Source organism: Hemiscyllium ocellatum, chromosome 24 (genome assembly GCF_020745735.1).
Source record: "Hemiscyllium ocellatum isolate sHemOce1 chromosome 24, sHemOce1.pat.X.cur, whole genome shotgun sequence".
NCBI lineage: Eukaryota > Metazoa > Chordata > Chondrichthyes > Orectolobiformes > Hemiscylliidae > Hemiscyllium > Hemiscyllium ocellatum.
In genome coordinates, this window is record NC_083424.1 from 43,252,950 (window position 1) to 43,274,573 (window position 21,624).

At 41.4% G+C, this 21,624-nt stretch overlaps 1 protein-coding gene across 1 annotated transcript in view; it reads right to left on the minus strand.

Moving 5' to 3' along the window:
- LOC132827171 (synergin gamma-like) overlaps positions 1–20,665 on the minus strand; it is a 28,717-nt gene extending 8,052 nt beyond the window's left edge. Inside the window, exons 1-4 of the mRNA XM_060843724.1 lie at positions 20,411–20,665; positions 17,070–17,210; positions 7,642–7,698; positions 6,623–6,719 (exon numbers count right to left, since the gene is read on the minus strand). Of these exons, the coding sequence (XP_060699707.1) occupies positions 6,623–6,719; positions 7,642–7,698; positions 17,070–17,084 (169 nt within the window). The 5' untranslated portion in view covers positions 17,085–17,210; positions 20,411–20,665. The remainder of the gene's footprint in view (positions 1–6,622; positions 6,720–7,641; positions 7,699–17,069; positions 17,211–20,410) is intronic.
- Between the last annotated feature and the right edge of the window lie 959 nt (positions 20,666–21,624).

Consider the following 21,624-nt stretch of genomic DNA (forward strand, 5'->3'; position numbering starts at 1 on the left):
TTGGCATTTAAGAATCCAACACAGCGATAAAGGATCAACAAGGAAAACACTGGGTTTGGGTTTGGGATGTGTTTTATATTTGGGCTCCAGATGGCATGAAGCAGAGGCCTAAGCTGGAGTACCTTTTGGCTAGAAATCTGAGCAAGAAGAATTGTAAAAGAAAAAACTACAAGGCAAGGTTGGGAAGCTGTGAGTATTCTTCAAGGATTAGAAACATTTGCAAAGAAATTTTGGGGACAATAATAACAGGTGGACAGATTTGGGCTGAATGCTGCAAACATTGTTTTCATTAAGGGTGTTAAAAAATAGTACACACACCAGGGGTCTTTGCTCCCATTGGGAGACAGCATTTTGTCAAAAGAAAACATGCAGCAGGGGACTCTTTGGCAGGAGAAAGTTAGGATTAGTAGTCCAGTACTTGCTAGAAAGTTAGGACTTACATGGGGCATTGCAAGTTGACAGGTAATTGTTATAGCTTGGAAAGTTCCAAAGAAATCTAGGCCAATATTAGAGTCAGGAATTCAGCCTAAAGGCATTATGTCCAGAAAAAGTGAACAACATTTTGGTTAGGAAGTTACTTTACTGTTGGAAAGTATACAGCTAAAGAAAGAGAGAGAAGCACTCAGGAACAACCTGGGAGATGTGCAGCTACAGTTAACACAGACTGGGAAATTCGAGTTGAATACTTTGAGCTGCAAAGAAGCTTGAATGCATGAAAGAGTTAAGTTCAAATCTCAAAGAATGCCGTGGGTTAAAGTTCAAGAAACAATAGGGTGGATACCCCCGGAGTTCGGAGATGCATGGAGGAAGACATCTATCCACATTAAACTGGTGTAACGTCAGAGTCCACCAGCTGAGCCACTGCAATCTTTGTTGTCCAATAAATCTCTTTAGTTTGCATTCTAAAGTAATGATTTCCACTTTGTCAATAAGATGAGACCCTGACAAATATTCTCCTTCTCTGTGGTTTAGTGTACAGTCCAAATCCTAAAACCTAGGGGCTTTTGTTTTATCAGGAAAGGAGGAAATATAATGTTCCTGTCATCCTCACAATGCTAACTTTGACCTTGGAAGGCGCTCATCAACAATTTCCACCCCAAGGTCTTCCTGACTTTGGAGATTTATGTTTCTATATTCCTAAATCCCTCTGTTCCTGCACACCAATTAGGACTATACCCTTTACACAGTCTCTCCATTTTCTTCCTAACGAAATTAATCCCTTCATATTTCTCTCTATTAAATATCACTTGCCACCTGTCTGCACATTCCACCATTGTCTTCGCCCTTTGGAAGTTTAGGCACTCCTCCTTATGGGTCACAATATCCAAGTTTTATATCATCTGCAAGTTTAAACCAAGTTCTAAGTCATTATTATACACCAGAAAGAGCAGAGAGTCTAATATTGATCCCTAGGGAATTCCACAATTCCTGTCACTCAGCAATTTTTATGTCCAGGTTGCTACTATCCCATTGTTATCTGGTACTTTCTCAGAAGTCTTCAAAAAGGAGGAGTGGTTGCTTGGCACTAGTAGGTGAAGCCACTGTTCATAGGTCAGGAGCAGGGTCACTGTGCCAGGCCTCTGAGAATCCAGCACAGAAGTAGCACCGTGGCTTGTGATTTGTCTCTGGGCCTAAAGCTCACTGTTACCTCATCAAAAAACTCAAACAATTTAGTTAAACATAATTTACCTTTAACAAATCCAAACTAGCTTTTCTTAAGCAACTCCTCTTTCACCAAAAATCAAACACAATTCTCTATCTTGATAAATATCTGCAAAGCAATGACACCCCTGGCAATGTTTCCAAATCAGCTCTACTCCACTTCTTGCCACTGTTTTATTATTTATATACCTGGGAGTGGTGAGATGTGGGGCCAAAATGATGGTTGATACCTCATTTTTATTTCTCTTGCTTCTATTCAGACCCTTTTTAAAATTCTTTTCTGCATTCAGCCTGGCTCTTAGTTACATCCTCCACTTTACATCTGTATTAAGACCACGAATGCTGGCTTCTTCTTAATCTCTAGCTCTTTCACCAGCTGGGAAGCTCTGGATGTATTTTCCCTATATTTTCTCTGTGTGGGAATACATTTTGACTCTACTTGACCGCTCTCTTCAAAGAAAATAGTCCATTGTTGAACTGTAGTTTTTCCTCCTAATCTTTGATTCTAATTTGGCTGAAGGGATTCTTTACCCTTTTCTATAATCAACCTAAATCTTATCACATAATTATCAGTGTCCAAAAATCAGCCAGGACCAATTTATTTGGAAGGCAATTTAGTATTTCCACTGAGGAGAGTTTAACATGACAAGCATGTGGGAAGCTATTATAAGAGAGGGATACTGATGTGCAAAAACATGAGGAAGAGTCAGATCATCCACTAAGTGGGTAATTATTAGGAAGATATTTGGTGTGTTCAATGAAAAGGAAAAGAGAAGTCTAAATTGGGGTTTCAACTGCACAAATGCGAATGCATGGAGAGTGATGAATTAAATCGGGTAGATAGAAATATAATGTTGTGACAATAATAGACACCAAGCTCAAAGGAAAGTTGGATTGCATATTAAATGTAACTGATCATGAGGTGTTGTCCTGAGAAAACAGGAAAGGAACAGAATACAGTATTATATAAACACTGAAGTGCTGGAGAGAAAGGATGTCCCACACAGGTCATCTATTTGGCTCGATCTATGAATTGGAAGGGTTAGCATTACCTAATATGCAGACGCACTGTGCCAGACTTAAGTACCTCTTGTTCCTTATAAGGAGGACAGTTAAACTATAGAATAGCTGTAAATCTGGCATATTTGCTATAGCTACTGCTCACTTCTCTGACGACTGTTTAACAAAATGTGTTCAATAGTTGAGCCAAATTCTAGCAAATTGTTGTTTTCTGTCACCCTTCTAAATCAAGGAAGATCTGTTGAAGAGCATCCATAGCATTAAAGCCTAGAGGCATTTCTGCCAAATCTCTGGGTTTGTTACAGATTCATTCGGGTTAACACTTCCGGGAGTAACCAGAGCAGCTGCACTAAATGAAATAAAAAGGAGTAAAATCCCCAAAATAAAAGTCTTGTGTATCTTACTTTGAAATATATTTTGAACAGGTTGAGAATATTTCAGCAATATTATTTGAGATGTTGGACGTTAAGCTATCAGCAGTACACAATTCTCTCCAGCTTTTCAAGATAACTCTCTTTCCCCTGATGTGCAACATTTTCAGTGACACCCTGGCTTCATTCAAGGCCCTAGTCTTCATACACAGACCTGGAAAGCATGTGTTATCAAACCATGGGATTGTGGGAACATCAGAGTGAAGTTTAACCTCATTCGCTGCCAACTTCTAGACACCTGCTCCTGGTTAACAAATAGTAGCATAATGTCTGGCCAAGTTTCTCCTCTGTCCTTAAGGACCACTGGGCTAATTATTCTCCAAAAGTGGGAACACAATACACACAAGGAACCAAACCTGATTCATATGCATCTAGCACTCACTCACGTAACCAGCTGACCAAATAGCTCAACATTTTTTATAATAATGACTACGGAAAAGCTTGGACAAGCAATTGGCTAATGAGACACAATGAACTGGCCATTTTGTCTCCTTCCCAATAGAGGTGCACTATGATCAGTTATGTTCATTATCAAGTATTACTGTTTCTTCACAGAATCCCTATGGTGTGGAAAAAGGCCATTTGGCCCTTCAAACCCACACTGACTCTCTGTGCACAAAGCGAAGCAGGAATGCGAGGAAGATGTAAAAGACATTTAGAAAGGGTTCATAATTGGCAAGAATAGAGCATATGGACTGTAATGTGGAAACATGCACAATTATTCACTTAGATAGGAAAAACAGATGTGCAGAGTATTTCTTAAAATTTAAAAAAGGTTAGAAAGTGTAGATTTGCAAAGGAACTTGGATGTTCTTGTCAATAAGTCACTGAAAACCAACTGACAAGTGAAGGTTAATGGAATGTTTGTCTTTTCTTAATTTATTATTATCACACGTACCCAAGTACAGCAAAATGTTTTGTTTTGCAAGCACTACAGATCATAACATACAAGGACACACAGATCACAGAGTGTTTAGAGAGAGCAAGGCGTATAAGATACATGTCTGCACAGGAGGTGCACACAGGCAACATCAATATTAGATTTGAAATTAGAGAGGTCCATTCAGCAGTCTAATAACAGGGGCAAAGAATCTGTTCCTGAACCTGTTGGTCCGTGTGTCAGAGGAAATCGGTGTCATGGTAGACCCTGCCTCTTCAATGTCAACATAAAACACCTTATAGTACTATTTTGAGGGGAGACAGCCCAATGTTCTGATCAATATTTCTTACCTCAATCAATGTTCTCTAACCTTAACCATTTAAATAAAAATTTTACATTAAACAAATGTTCCTTTTCTCAAAGTCATTTTTTAAACCAATTCAGAGTTTAGAATTAGAATTCGGTTTATTGTCCCGTGTCATCAAGTTACAAAAGAAGAGGAGTATAGTTAAATGTGTGCAATGTCATCAACACATGGCACCATCTTTGATTAGATTCGATTAGATTCCCTACAGTATGGAAACAGGCCCTTCAGCCCAACAAGTCCATACCAACCCTCCGAAGGGTAACCCACCCAAGAGTAACCCATCTTAGATACAAAGTACCTAGGTACAAATCTTAGCTATGAAAAAGAACAGAAAATAAAGAAAGGAAAGTTACATGACATTACAAATATACATAGTACAAGGTGGAATGGCCAGAAGATCACTGAAAACAACAAAGGTTGGAGATATGAGCATCTATGGAGACAGAGCAAACTACATTTCAAATCTTGACAACTCTTCATCAAAGCTGAAGTGAAGTGTGGAGGGGACAGCATTTATGCAGTGGTGGGGAGGTGGGATAGTGGGTGTAAGGTGCTGGTGGAGAAAAGATGATTGGGCAGGTTTAAATTAAGACAGCTATTCACCTGTCTCCAGAAGGTTAATCTCATCATCTCTTTACAGCATCCAGTCACTTAATTTAATCCAAGGACCAGTTTTACTTGTAAATCTTCCCAGCTTACAACAAAAGGTCATGAGAACAGGAATTGTTCTGGTCAGCCATGTGATGGAAAGAAATTTGGTCGCCACAGTTCCAGGCTGACACACATGTTGAAGCGTACATTGCCACAGCACCCTTATCAAAAGCTTTTGCTTGGTTACTTTCTCCATCCTATTAGGTATCCTGAATATCTTCCTAAAAGCCCATCAGACTAAGTAACGTTCACTGCACTTCATTGGCAATGCTGGCAGCATAAGGAAGGATTATACCTGAAATGTTGGACTTCTCCACCTCCTGATGCTGCCTGGCTTGCTGTGTCCTTCCAGCCTCCTGTTTGTCTAATCATCTTCCCACCACAGCCATTCATTAAAAAAGTGTTTTAAAAATCCCACTAAGTAAGATGCCTCCCAGTACTGTATACACAGAGAACCAGAACCAGTTCCTGCTAACCATCATGTCCCAATTACCATACCTTCCTTAATGGCTAATATTGAATTAAATTTATTGTCACATGTACTCAAATGAGTGAAAAGTTTACAAGTTGCCAATTCCAGCACAATTTTAGTACATGGTACCTAGACGGAGATTCTTCAGTACAATTTCTTAGGAAATAAAAAAGTAAAAAAAAAGTTCAGCATTACAGATCATAGGAATAAATTAGAAAATAGAGAAACAAAACAAATTCAGAACAACAGTCCTTTCTATCCTGCCCACACTGGCAAACTTGAAAGTTGTCCTCTATGAGAGGATACGGAGTCACTCCAGCAGTAGCTAACGATAAAGGTCAATCTTTTTCCCAGATAGCAGAATTTATTTAGCAATAGGACTTTTTTTTTAAAAAGTGGGAATGCCAAAATTGAAATAACTTGTAGCTATACAGCACCATGAGCATAGTCCATGTCCTCCAGCGCTTCCCTTGTACGTTAACAACAAATTTGACACCAAGAGACACGAGGATGGGTGGCTGGAAGTTTAGCAAAGGAAGTAGACTTTCAAGACAAAAGCTTTTAAAGAGAGCAGAGAGGTGAAGGAGACATTTTAAAGCCTACTCCACAGGGAACTGAAGGTATGGCACCAATGGGTGATAATATGGGTATACAGAGTTCAGAATATAGAGATCACTAGGGATTGAGAGCCTGGAACAGATAACAGAGACAGGAAGACACAAAGCCAGAGGGATTTGAAAACAAGGATGAGCATGTTAAATTCAAGATGCTGCCCCAAACCTGCAGCCACCAAGTCACAGAGTCGTTGAATTATGGGCGAATGGGACTTGGTGTAGGTGGTGAACAAAACTGAGGATAAGTTCAAGTTTTAGGAGGGTGAAAGATGGGAGGCTAACCAAGAGAGCACTGGAGTTATCAAGTCTGGAGGTAACAGTGACAGGGATGGGAGGTTTCAGAAGCTGATGAACTGTGCCATGTGTGGAGATAGCAATATCATTGCTGTATCACTTCTGAAGTGAATTGAACTCAAGGTACAGTCTCTGTTTGTTGAAATTTAATGGACGCTGGAGCTTCTCTTTAATACAAATATTGTCTGGATATGCTAATTACTGCATAGCTAATAGTGAAGCATCACTCACCTGAGATATAAGCAATTCCTTGTGGAGATAGCAACACTTCACTGCACACTGATGGCTTGCTGATGGCACACAAGGTATCATTTGCAGTTCTAATAACCTGGAAAGGATCACATCTGAGATAAATGAAGTCCTGTGATTTTACATTGAGTTTATATTGCCTTTAATTAAGTTTAAATAAGTTTAATTTCATATCTAATCTTGATGAAGCCCTTGTACATTTTTGATGACAGGTGTACATTGAGACTTAAGTTTCTTGGAATGGACATGCCTGTACTGGGAGTCTGCTTGTTTGTCCTTAGACTCTGGAAATGAGCTGCAGTTGAAAGCAGTGGTTAGGAACAAGTGGTCACATTGGTTATCTTTTTGCTTTGGTAACTGGTCAGCACCATGTCAACAATAACTAGCATTTGTAAAGTATCTTTAGCATAATAAAACATCTCAAACCACTCCACAAGTACATAATCTGACAATAGGCTGACCCGGCGACATGGGAGACATTAAGGCCGATGACCAAAGACTTGGTTAAGAAAACTAGAGCAAGGAGTTATTATGAAAGGTCACAGATATGAATCATTCATTCTGTTACTCTCTCCACATATGCTGCCTGACCTGACGAGCGTTTCCTGAATTTCAAAAGAAGATTGGTTTTAAGGAGAGTCTTCATGGAGAGGTGGAAGAGTGAATTCCAGAGTTCCTTGCCCTTGCTATTACCCCTCGAGAGTCAAAAAACCTTTGAATGGCGAGTCTTCCTTCTACTGCCCTTAAAAAAACCCAATTTCAGTTACATCACGGATGGACCAGTCTTGCTGCAAATGTCAGCAATCAATCTATTCACAAAAAAAAAGTATTGAGCATACAGCAGACAGATAAAATTCCCTTTGATAATCTTATTTGTTCTAAGTGGAGACTGGAGGTCATTGGCTGGTATCCTCCCAATGAAGTAACTGGTTCTTGGCATTAGAAGGAAAATAGTACCAGGGATGTAGAAGTCAATGGAATTAGTAAATTCAGTATTTTACCTTATAAATACTGTTGAGGCATTTCTGCAAACTGTTAACTTTGTCTTCCATGATGCTCTGTACAGAAATATCAATTGTCAGAATTAAAATGAAAATTAATGATGGATGGGAATTTAAAAAAAAAAGCTTTGCTTGATGCAGCTTAGAATTACCACAGTCCGTAAATAGTTAAAACACATCGCTGCCGAAATTGTTCTTTCATTTCACCTAAAGTTATACTTCAAGACTCAGTCAATGTCTCCAGATCTTGCCTTCTTTTTAAACAAAATAGTCTGAAACCATAAATTCTCTGCAGTCTACAAACAGCACATTGTCTTGTCTAATCATTGAGGATCTTGCTGTTCACCACTTATCCTATGCCATCCTCACCTGATCTGACCTACATGGGACTCCAGATCCAGAGCAGTGTGGCTGCCATCTGAAATGGTAGAGCGTATCTAACGGCCACAAAGTCTGATAAAAAAGGAATGAAACCAGACGGACTTGCCAGTAACAACTAAGGTGCTGGAAATAGCAATGGCAAACATAACCTTGTTGACACTGCAACACCCTCCACACTAACATCTTGGGTTCTTAGATTACTTAGTGTGGAAACAGGCCCTTCAGTCCAACAAGTCCACACTGACCCTCCGAAGAGCAATCCACCCACACCCATTCCCCTACATTTACTCCTTCACCCAACGCTACGGGCAATTTAGGATGGCCAATTCACCTGACCTGCACATCTTTGGACTGTGGGAGGAAACCCACGCAGACACAGGGAGAATGTGCAAACTCTACTCAGACAGTTACCGGAGGTGGGAACTGAACCCGGGTCCCTGGCGCTGTGAGGCAGCAGTGCTAACTACTGTGCCACCCAGACAGTGCCAGAATTGGGAAGAGCTATCCCATAGATGTAATTAGCAACAATCTGACATGGTAAGGCATTATTCTGTGAGCACGACTATGTTCAGACACCACCTCCACCATCCCGGAATGTCCCCTGTCCCACCAACTGAATAGACTAACCAGAGGGGACAGCACAGTGGGACATGATCATAATGGAGTAGTTCTGGGAATCCTGAAACTTGTGGTCTCATGGTATCAGGTTAAACACAGGCTGATTACTATATACCGTTCTCCCTCAGCTGATGAGTCAGTGATACTCTGTTGAACAAAACTTGGAGGAAGCACTGAGGGTGGCTTAGTAGCACCACTACAAACCAAACTGGCTGAGGCCTAAAAGACATAGCTACTAGACTAGGGTCTGTGATGGGTGGCAAGAGAACTGACAAGTAGGGAAAACCTACTTGACTTCATCCTCACCAATCCAGTTTGAGCAGATGTATCTATACACTATAACAATCGGTAGTAGTGACCACTGCTCAATCCTTCTGGTGGTGAAGTCCTACCTTCATATTAATAATATCCTCCATTGTGTCATATGATGATACTATATACAGTAAACGTTTTTGAACAGAACTAGCAACGCAAGACTGGACATCCATGAGGTCCTTTGGGCAAACAGCAGCAAGAGTTGTACTTTAACACAATCTGTAGCCTGGTATATCCCCCATTCTATCACATCATTAAGCCAAGGGATCAAAACAGGTTCAATGAAATGTACAGATGAGCATGCCAGGAGCAGCAAAAGGCATGCATACAGGATAAATGCAAAACAGAGAATACTGCCCGCTAATGAATCTTAAGGGAATACTTCTGTCAGTTCACTAAGATGAACAAAGAGATGAAAGAAAGGAAATAGGTCCAAGCTCTGTATCATCAATCCAATGAAAACACTGCCAGTTTAGATCTGGATAAACTGACATGTACAATAGATCAAGTTCAGCAGGTGCAGCTACAGAATCATTGGCTTGACTTCAAAGCAATGCTGCAGAAAATAACTTACCCCCAAAAACAGCTGGGCATGCACAAGTTACAAATTACACGTGACAGTATTTTCAGAAATAAATACCAGCTATGGTATTCTAGCAAAAAAAAACAGTAGGATAAAGAGGAAATCAAATAACCATTGAAGCAGTAAGCGGAAGAGATCCAGGTTTCAAAGAAAACAAAACTAGAAACAGGTTGGAGAAATAGGATAGTTAATTGGGCAGTTTATGAAGGAAAAAATATAATGCCCCATCCAAAGGCTAAAACTTTGACAGAATTATAAGAATCCAGAAAGTAAAACCACAGGCTTCGAAAAGAGATGAAAGTTCATAAGGAACACACAGTAAATGCCAAAAAGGTAAGAACCACTCTAGAGAAACAAGATCAGTCATTGGCTGATCTGGAACAATATTTGGCTGTGTGCATCAGTAAATTGTAGAAGAGCAACTGCATCCCCTGAAAAATAAACTTGACAATTCAAACAGGATCAATATTAAACATCACTGATAAATGTGAGCAAACAACAGCACTTCCAGACAAAGTCACCATCAGAGATCTGGGCAGATCAGCAAATAATTTATAAAGACTCTTATGCTCTCTTCTTATTGAAAATAGTTAAACTTCCTTTGGAAAAAGAGGAGGATGTTTAAAGTGTAACATGCATTTTAAAAAGTTGACTTTTAATGACTCCATGTGCTGTGTGTGTCTTATATTGTGACTCTGCCTAGCACAACAATTCAGTAGCTTGATGTAATGCCTGCTTTATAACTTGTGATGTGTTTCATTGTTTTAAATCAACCAACCCACAGAGTTAATCAATCCCTGACAAGAGATTATTTATTAGACCATTATTATATTACAATTATTGAATGTTCTGGTAAGGTACATGCTCACTAGAATGACATAAGGGCTTAAATTATGACAAGTTTCACAATCCAGACATGTATTTCCCACAGCATTGAAAAGAAAACAGTGATCTGGGTGAAGTGATTATTATTAAACAAATTGTTCGCTGGTGGTGTAACATCAATCCTGTGGTGGGGAGGTGCAGGATAAGAGTGTGTAAACTTATAACTGTAGTATGTCAGTTGTAAAATGCTGAGATAGGATGTTGTTGATTCTGGGTAATCCAAGATGGAGGACGGGAAAAATTTCTGGCTGTAAGAGCTGCTCCTTTGTTTGAGGTATTTTAGGTGCTGGAGGTGATTTCCTCGAATTCCAGGAGCAGCAATTACTGTTTTATATGCTGTTGCATTATTTTGGAACTTTGGGGAAAAAAAAAGTCAAAACAACAGCAGTTTTAAAAGGGAGAAGAGCAGACAAAGGAAGCACATGGTGAGGACAGAGAGAGAGAGAGAGAACCTGCACAGTTACTGCCTTTGCTGTTTTTGAATTCATCATCGCTGGACATCGGAGTGCATCTGGGAAAATTAACAAGCAGTGAATTTCACAACTAATCTTGGAGGAACCGGTTTGGGCAAAGTTCACAACACAGAATCAGATAAGTTAATTGTTGTTTTAAGTCTGGCCAAGAGAAAGGCTGTATTAGTGAGCACAGTGGATTCTTTCTTGATTATGTTTTTGGAGATAAGTCTCTTGATTATACTTAAAATATAAGCCATAGCTATTAATTTAACCTGGGGCAGTGTTTTGTAGAGGAAGAAGACGGTGTTATTTTCTGGGTCCTGAAAATTGTGAAGGAGCAAAAATGGCCTTTGTAGTGATATGTACTTGTCAGATGTGGGAACTTAAAGAGAGTTTAAGGGTTCCTGCGGATTATATCTGCCATAAATGCTCTTGGATGCGAATCTTATCAGATCCAGTCGATCGGTTGGAGAGACAGATAGAAGCAATGAGGAATTTGCAACATCAACAGTATGTGATGGATGGCAGTTATAGGAATTGGGGGAAATCTCAGTTCCAGTCACATAGATGGGTTAACTCCAGGAAGGGTAAGAGAGGTAGGCACCTAGGGCAGGAGTCTTTTGTGGATATACCCATTTCAAACAGGTATGTTGTTTAGGGAAATGTAGGGGGTGATGGATTCTCAGGGGAATGTAGCACGAATAGCCAAGTTTCTGGTATTGAGACTATCTCCCATGCAATGAAGAGTACGTCGGCTTCCAAGAGATCAATTGTGTTAGGGGATTCTATAGTCAAAGGTAAAGACAGACGTTTCTGTGGCCAGCAGTGAAAAAGCAGAATGGTGTGTTGTTTCCCTAGTGCCAGGATCAAGGATGTCTCAGAGGGTGCAGAATGTTCTCATGGGGGAAGAGGGGCCAGCAAGAGGTCATTGTCCACATTAGAACCAATGATAAAGGAAGGGAAAAGGTTGAGATTGTGAAGGGAGATTACAGAGAGTTAGGCAGAAATTTAAAAAGGAGATCCTCAAGGGTAGTAATATCTGGATTACTCCCAGTGTTACGAGCTAGTGAGGGCAGAAATAGGAGGATAGAGCAGATGAATGGATGGCTGAGGAGCTAGGGTATGGGAGAAGGATTCACATTTTTGGATCACTGGAATCTCTTTTGGGGTGGACGTGACCTGTACAAGAAGGACGGATTGCACCTAACTTGGAAGGGGACTAATATACTGGCAGGGAGATTGGCTAGAACTGCTTGGGAGGATTTAAACTAGTAAGGTGGGGGAGGGGGAGGGGGGGGGTTTGGGGAACCCAGGGAGATAGTGAGAAAAGAGATCAATCTGAGACGGGTACAGTTGAGAACAGAAGTGAATCAAACAGTCAGGGCAGGCAGGGACAAGGTAGGACTAATAAATTAAACTGCATTTATTTCAATGCAAGAGGCCTAACAGAGAAGGCAGATGAACTCAGGGCATGGTTAGGAACATGGGACTGGGATATCATAGCAATTACAGAAACATGGCTCAGGGATGGGCAGGACTGGCAGCTTAATGTTCCAGGATACAAATGCTACAGGAAGGATAGAAAGGGAGGCAAGAGAGGAGAGGGAGTGGCATTTTTGATAAGGAATAGCATTACAGCTGTGCTGAGGGAGGATATTCCCGGAAATACATCAAGGGAAGATACTTGGGTGGAACAGAGAAATAAGAAAGGGATGATCACCTTGTTGGGATTGTATTATAGACCCCCTAATAGTCAGAGGGAAATTGAGAATCAAACTTGTAAGGAGATCTCAGCTATCTGTAAGAATAATAGGGAAGTTATGGTAGGGGATTTTAACTTTCCAAACATCGACTGGGACTGCAATAGTGTTAAAGGTTTAGATGGAGAGGAATTTCTTAAGTGCGTACAAGATAATTTTCTGATTCAGTATGTGGAATTACCTACTAGAGAAGGTGCAAAGCTTGACCTGCTCTTGGGAAATAAGGCAGGGCAGGTGACGGAGGTGTCAGTGGGGGAGCACTTTGGGGCCAGCGACCATAATTCTATTCGTTTTAAAATAGTGATGGAAAAGGATAGACCAGATCTAAAAGTTGAAGTTCTAAATTGGAGAAAGGCCAATTTTGATGCTATTAGGCAAGAACTTTCAAAAGCTGATTGGAGGCAGATGTTCGCAGGTAAAGGGATGGCTGGAAAATGGGAAGCCTTCAGAAATGAGCTAACAAGAATCCAGAGAAAGTATATTCCTGACAGGGTGAAAGGGAAGGCTGGTAGGTATAGGGAATGCTGGATGACTAAAGAAATTGAGGGTTTGGTTAAGAAAAAGAAGGAACATATGTCAGGTATAGACAGGGTAGATCGAGTGAATCCTTGGAGTATAAAGGAAGTAGGCGTATACTTAAGAGGGAAATCAGGAGGGCAAAATGGGCACGTTAGATGGCTTTGGCAAATAGAATTAAGGAGAATCCAAAGGATTTTAACAAATATATCAAGGACAAAAGGGTAACTAGGGAGAGAATAGGGCCCCTCAAAGATCAGCAAGGCGGCCTTTGTGTGAAGCCACAGAAAATGGGGGAAGATACTAAATGAATATTCTGCATCAGTATTTACTGTGGAAAAGGATATGGAAGATATAGACTATAGAGAAATAGATGGTGACATCTTGCAAAATGTCCAGATCACAGAGGAGGAAGTGCTGGATGTCTTGAAACGGTTAAAGCTGGATAAATCCCCAGGACCTGATCAGGTGTACTCTGGAACTCTGTGGGAAGCTAGAGAAGTGATTGCTGGGCCTCTTGCTGAGATATTTGTATCATCGATAGGCACACGTGAGATGCCGGAAGACTGGAGGTTGGCAAATGTGGTGCCACTGTTTAAGAAGGGCGGTAAAGACAAACAAGGGAACTATAGACCAGTGAGCCTGACGTTGGTGGTGGGCAAGTTGTTGGATGGAATCCTGAGGGACAGGATGTACATGTATTTGGAAAGGCAAGGACTGATTAGGGATAGTCAACATGGCTTTGTGCATGGGAAATCATGTCTCACAAACTTGATTGAGTTTTTTGAAGAAGTAACAAAGAAGATTGATGAGGGCAGAGCAGTAGATGTGATTTATATGGACTTCAGTAAGATGTTTGACAAGGTTCCCCATGGGAGACTGATTAGCAAGGTTAGATCTCATGGAATACTGGGAGAACTAGCCATTTGGATACAGAACTGGCTCAAACGTAGAAGACAGAGGGTGGTGGTGGAGGGTTGTTTTTCAGACTGGAGGCCTGTAACCAGTGGAGTGCCACAAGGATCGGTGCTGGGTCCTCTACTTTTTGTCATTTACATAAATGATTTGGATGCGAGCATAAGAGATACAGTTAGTAAGTTTGCAGATGACACCAAAATTGGAGGTGTAGTGGACAGCGAAGAGAGTTACCTCAGATTACAACAGCATCTGGATCAGATGGGCCAATGGGCTGAGAAGTGGCAGATGGAGTTTAATTCAGATAAATGCGAGATGCTGCGTTATTAGCAGCAAATATTAGCAGGACTTATACACTTAATGGTAATGTCGTAGGGTGTGTTGCTGAACAAAGAGACCTTGGAGTGCAGGTTCATAGCTCCTTGAAAGTGGAGTCACAGGTAGATAGGATAGTGAAGTAGTGTTTGGTATGCTTTCCTTTGTCAGAGTATTAAGTACAGGAGTTGGGAGGTCATGTTGTGGCTGTACAGGACATTGGTTAGGCCACTGTTGGAATATTGCGTGAAATTCTGGTCTCCTTCCTATCGGAAAGATGCTGTGAAACTTGATAGGGCTCAGAAAAGACTTACAAGGATGTTGCCAGGGTTGGAGGATTTGAGCTATTGAGGGAGAGGCTGAACAGGCTGGGACTGTTTTCCCTGGAGCTTTGGAGGCTGAGGGGTGACCTTATAGAGGTTTACAAAATTATGAGGGGCATGAACTAAATCTTCTCCCTGGGACTGGGGAGTCCAGAACTAGTGGACATAGGCTTAGGGTGAGAGGGGAAAGATATAAAAGAGACCTAAGGGGCAACTTTTTCACGCAGAGGGTGGTACGTGTATGGAATGAGCTGCTAGAGGAAGTGGTGGAAGCTGGTACAATTGCAACACTGACGAGACATTTGGATGGGTATATGAATAGGAAGGGTTTGGAGAGATATGGGTAAAAAAATGAGGTCTGCAGATGCTGGAGATCACAGTTGAAAATGTGTTGCTGGTTAAAGCACAGCAGGTCAGGCAGCATCCAAGGAATAGGAAATTCGATGTTTTGGTCATAAGCCCTTCATCAGGAATGAGAGATATGGGCCAGGTGCTGGCAGGTGCTGGGTTGGGATATCTGGTTGACGTGGACAGGTTGAACCGAAGGGTCTGTTTCTATGCTGTACGACTCCATGATTCCATGACTCCATTTCCCCAGAAGGTCTTCCTATCCTCTCACCACAACTTTGATTCGTGAAAATGTTTGGAAGAAAGGTGAGCATCTGTACATTATTTTCTCATGAACTATCCTCTGATTTTCCAATTCAAATCATTGGTTCAGTCACTGGGGAGGTTTGAAGATTCGGCTTTGCAGCTTTTCAGAGATTATACAGTGACCAGTCACTAACTCGGTGCTATGCAAAAGTGAGGACTGCAGATGCTGGAAACAGCGTTTAGATTCGAGTGGTGCTGGAAAAGCATAGTAGGTCGGGCAGCATCCGAGGAGCAGGAAAATCGACGTTTCGGGCAAAGGGCGATTTTCCTGCTCCTCCGACGCTGCCTGACCTCCTGTGCTTTTCCAGCACCACTCGAATCTAAATGCTGTTTCCAGCATCTGCAGTCCTCACTTTTACCTAGCACCAAGTTAGTGACTGGTCGCTGTATAATCTCTGAAAAGCTGCAAAGCGGAATCTCCAAACCTCCCCAGTGACTGAACCAATGATTCAGCACCAATCTAATCTCGACACTAATTTGATGCTGAAAACCGCAGACCAAATTTTTCGATCAAGGGTTGCATTGTGAATTTACAGGAAACTATTTCCTCAGGGACTTGGATGTCAACCACAGTAGGCAGAACCCAAATATCGGAGCGAGGTGTGGACTGGAAGTGCCTCTCAAAATCCCTAAAGCGTGGAAGCAGGCTATTCAGCCATCGAGTCCACACTGACCCTACAAAGAGCATTCCACCAAACCTACCCACAGCCCCACCCTATCCTTGTAAACTTGCATTTCCCATGGCTAATCCCCCTCGCCTACACATTCCTGAACATTATGACCTAGTGATATTATTGCTGGACTGTTATTCCAGAGATCCAGATAATGTTCAGGGGACCTGGGTTCAAATCCCGCCAGAGCAGATGATGGAATTTGAATTCAATAAGTATCTGCAATTAAGAATCTGATGACGACTATAAATCTATTGCCCATCTGGTTCACCAATGCTGTTTAGGGAAGGAAATCTGCCATCCTTACCTGGTCTGGCCTACATGTAATTCCAGACCCACAGCAATATGGTTGATGCTCAACTGCCATCTAGGAAATTAGGAATCAGAGTAAAAGCTTTCCAGCCAGGGACACCTTTATTTCCACGAATGAACTAAAAAAAAATTTAGCAGGGCCAATCCACCTAACCTGCACATCTCTAGACTGTGGGAGGAAACCACAGCATTCAGAGCAAACCTACACAGACACAGGGAGAATGCGCAAACTTCACATCGACAGTCGCCCAAGGGTGGAATTGAACCCAATCCCTGGTACGGTGAGGCAGCAATGCTAACCAGTGGGCCATTGTGCCACATTAGGGATAGAGGAAACTGGGAACTCACTGCCCAACTGAAAATTTTGAAACAGAGATCAATAGATGTTTGTTAGGTCTGAGTATTTTGGGTTACAGAACCCAACGTGAGGAGATGGGCTGAAGAAACAAATAAACTATGATCCAACAGAGTGGAAGAATAGACTTGAGACGCTGAATAGTTCCTATGTTCCAAAGCTGTAGGATGTAACCTTGAAACAATCAGAACATTGTGTAGCACATTGAAGTTGGCAGGAGTTACCAACATCCTGTATGTTGGAATGTTCCAGGTGTTCCGCTTGCAAAGACTCCCATAATTGCACTGTCTGACTATCACTAATCCATAATTAATAGCCTAATTGTCACAATTCAAAGAAGAATTACCTGTATATTTAATGTCTTACTTACCTCCTTTGACTCCATCTTGTGCTTTTAAAATTGTCAGAACCTACATGGGTAGATGATCCGTTTGACTAGAATCTTCCACAATGACATCATTTCAGCAACAGCAACAAGTCTGACCTAATTTAGCTCATTCCATACCTAATTCTGAAAAAAAAAAACACCAACTGATTCCTCTCATTTTTGTTTAATGATGAAGAGATTCATAATTCTGGAAAAATCCAGTCACGAACAGCACAGTTCAGAGGCAAATGCTTTGGGTCCATGTGCCCAAATCTCAACCATGTCAGCTTTTAGCATTTAAATTCAATTAAATAAGTCTAGAACTAAAAACTATGTGACTATGAAACCATTCGTGATTGTCATAAAAACCCATTTTGTTCACTTATGTTTAGGGAGAGAAGTCTGATGTCCTTACCCAACCTGACCCACGTATGATTCAAGACACACGACAATGTAATGGACTATTAGTTACCCTCTATTATAGCTAAGCAAACCACTCAATTCAAGAGGGATGGGCAACAATTACCAGTCTTGCCAGCAAGGCCCATCTCCCATGCAAGAATAAACATTAAAAATCCACTTCAACATTTACAGAGGAACCTCGATTATCTGGTATTTGATTATCCGAGTATTGCATTATCCAGTAAGATTGCAAGGTCCCGATGCTTGGCTAGACAACATTATCCGGCATTCAATTATCTGGAATTCGATTAACTGAATGAAAAACTCACCACCCATGTCCTTCAGATAATCGAGGTTCTTCTGTATTGTGTTTAAAATCATCTTTTAAGCTGCAGCACAAAATGTTTTGAAAGAATCAATAAAAGCTTCGCTAACTTAGAGTCATAGAGATGTACAGCATGGAAACAGACCCTTCAGTCCAACGCGTCCATGCCGACCAGATATCCCAACCTAATCTAGTCCCACTTGCCAGCATCCGGCCCATATCCCTGCAAACCCTTCTAATTCATATACCCATCCAGATGCCTTTTAAATCTTGCAATTATACAAGCCCCTACCACTTCCTCTGGCAGCTCATTCCATACATGCACCACCCTCTGTGTGAAAAGGTTGCCCCAAGGTCTCTTTTATATCTTTCCCTTCTCACCCTAAACCTATGCCCTCTAGTTCCAGACTTCCCCACCCAGGGAAAAGATTTTGTCTACTTATGCCTCTCATAATTTTATAAATGTCTTTAAGGTCACCCCTCAGCCTCTGGTGCTCCAGGGAAAATAGCCCCAGCCTATTCAGCCTCTCCCTATAGCTCAATTCCTCCAATGTTGTAAATCTTTTCTGAAGCCTTTCAAGTTTCACAACATCTTTCCAATAGGAAAGAGACCAGAACTGAACACATTTTCCAAAAGTGGCTAATCAATGTCCTGTACAGCTGCAATATGGCCTCCCAACTCCTGTACTCAATACTCTGACCAATAAAGAAAAGCATACCAAGTGCCTTCATCACTATCCTGTCTACCTGTGACTCCACTTTCAAGGAGCTATGAACCTGCACTCCAAGGTCTCTTTGTTCAGCAACACTCCCGAGGACCTTACCATTAAGTGTATAAGTCCTGCTAAGATTTGCTTTCCCAAAATGCAGCACCTTGCATTTATCTAAATTAAACTCCATCTCCCAATTCTCAGCCCATTGGTCCATCTGATCAAGCTCCCTTTGTAATAAGAGTTAACCTCCTTCGCTGTCCACTACGCCTCCAATTTTGGCGTCATCTTCAAACTTACTAACTCTACCTCTTATGCTCACATCCAAGTCATTTATATAAATGACAAAAAGTAGTGGGCCCAGCACCGATCCTTGTGGCACTCCACTGGTCACAGGCCTCCAGCCTGAAAAATAACCCTCCACCAACATCCACTGCCTTCTACCTTCAAGCCAGTTTTCTATCCAAATGGATAGTTCTCCCTGTATTCCATGAGATCCAACCTTGCCAACCATGGGGAACCTCGTCAAATGCCTTCCTGAAGTCCACTGCTCTTCAAAAAACTCAATCAAGTTGGTGAGACAATCTCCCACACGCAAAGCCATGTTGACTATCTCTAATTAGTCCTTGCCTTTCCAAACACATGTACTTACTTCACTAGCTTCTATGTTGAAAACATTGCCATAGAGGAAGAAATTCCTGGAACATAGGATAGATTTCAAGATCAATGTATTGCGGAACCAACTAGAAAACAGGTCATCCTAGACTGGTATTGTGGAATCAAAAGGGGATAATTAGCAATCTTAGGTCTGCAGGGTCCCTTGGGGAAGAGTGACCATAATATGATAGAAATTTTCATGAAGGTGAGCAGTGTCGCAGTTGGTTCTGAACTCAGGTTCTGAACTGAATCTAAATAAAGGAAAGTATGAGTGAGTTTTGAGAAGATTTGTATGATGGTATGATGGTATAAGACTATAACCGTATGACGCGCAACCTGTCCAAGATAAATTGGGGAACATTACTTAAAGGGATGACGCTGGAGAGGTAATGGAGGAAATTTAACAAGCATGTGAAGGAACTGCAACAATTGCTCAGTCCTGTGTAGCGCAAAAATAAAACGCAAAAGATATCCCGACCATGACCAATAAGGGAAATTAAAGATGGTTTATATTCATGAAAGGAACATACAAATTGACCACAAAACGCAGTAGACTTGAGGATTGGGAGCAGTTTAGATTTCAACAAAGGAGGAAGAAGACAAAGACATTGAATAAGAGGGGCAACATAAAGTATAAGAATAAGTTTGTGGGAGAACATGCATAAGGGAAAGGTTTAAAGGAGATGTGCAAGGAAGGTTTTTCTTTATGTAGAAGGTGGTAGGTGCCTGAACATGCTGCCAGGATAGGTAGAAGAAGCAAATATGTTAGCAACATTTAAAAGGAATTTGAATAGACACACATACAGGCAGGACATAGAGGGATACAGACCATGTGCAGGCAGAGGGGATTAGTTTAGAATGGCATCATGGTCAGCACAGAGAAGATGGGCCAACAGTCCTGTTGCTCTGCTGTACTGTTCTATGTTTGATGACAGTGTATGCTCACTGTCTCAGTATCAGGGTTATCAAAACTGTGGATCATCACCTTCCCACCTCCTTTCCTCTGTCAATTCTCACTGAGGGGGTCATGACAGTTTTCAAGTCTTGAAAATGAGTCACAGTGGGGACAAAGGTTTGGGAAATGGCAATCGCTTCTGGGTTGGAAGCCACTTCTAACTCAATGTAACTTTTTAAAAAAGCAATTCATTCAAACTTATTCAGTGTACTACGCTCGTTCATTCTTTATGGCGTATTACTGCCACAATGTCCAGTACTCTTACCACTCCTGTTAAATTTATCTTGTCACTCACCATATTGAAGTAAATTTAATCCTTTCATGATAAGTCAGCAGCAGCGCACTGAAGGCTAATTGAAACAACTGACAGTCCAGAGAGTTCCTCCTGACGACTCGACGTAATTAACAGTGTAACAAAGTACAGTACACAAAACAGCACCCTCCTCCAGGCACGCAGACATTTAAGGTATCCCTTAGAAGTTTGAGATAGGGAAGTTAGGTATAGTGCACTTTGCCCTGAAATAAAGGATTTCTGGTTTCCAACTTCCTGTTCCCCTGGATCATGTGATGACTCGTTGGAATGTTTGCTGCACAGATCTAGGCATGTTCTGCCAGTTCAAATTAGCCAGCGCAAAACTAGATTCAGCTGACTGCTGAACCATGAATTATGTGCAGCCCTTACAGGGGGAGCATTTTTAACTCTATTCCACTATATGAAGCAAAAGTTCCATTTGGCTGCCATCTGTTATGCCACCTACTGTACAAAAAAGTAACTCTTGTATTGCTTTCCGATTCTTCTCAGCGTATTCCTTTGCCAGGAACTTCCGCATCAGTGCGGAAAATAATAGGTTGCAATCCTGGTCATAAATGCATGATCGTATTCACACCAAAAAGTAAAAACCACAAATGTTAACTTTTTAAAAAATGTATGGATAATTATAGTCTTGGTGGTAGAGTCATAGAGATGTACAGCGTGGAATTAAACCTTTGGGTCCAACTTGTCCAGATATCCTAAACTAATCCAGTCCCATTTGCCAGCACTTGGCCCAAATCCCTCCCTATTTAAATGTTGTAATAGAACCAGCCTCCACCACTTCCTCTGGCAGCGCATTCCATACATGCACCACCATCCTTTGCATGAAAAAGTCGCTTCTTGAGGTGGATTTCAAATTTTTCCCCTCTCACTCCAAACCTATGCCCTCCAGTTTTGGACTCCCCTATTACAGTGTCAAGAAGATCAGGAAAACTCTCAGGTTCACAAGGTGGTCCCGTAAGTTCACAATCTAAAAATGGCAAACTCAAGAAAATTGTAACCACAACATTTTATACGACTATAGCACCTTTAAGATAAGGAAGGGGCGAGGTCACGGAGGGATTTGAAAACAAGGCTGAGAATTTTCAAATCAAGATGTTGCCTGACTGGGAGTTAATGCAGGTCAGCGAGCAAAGGGGTAAGAGTGAAACAGAACTTTTTCTAAGGCGAAAGTGAGGACTGCAGATGCTGGAAAC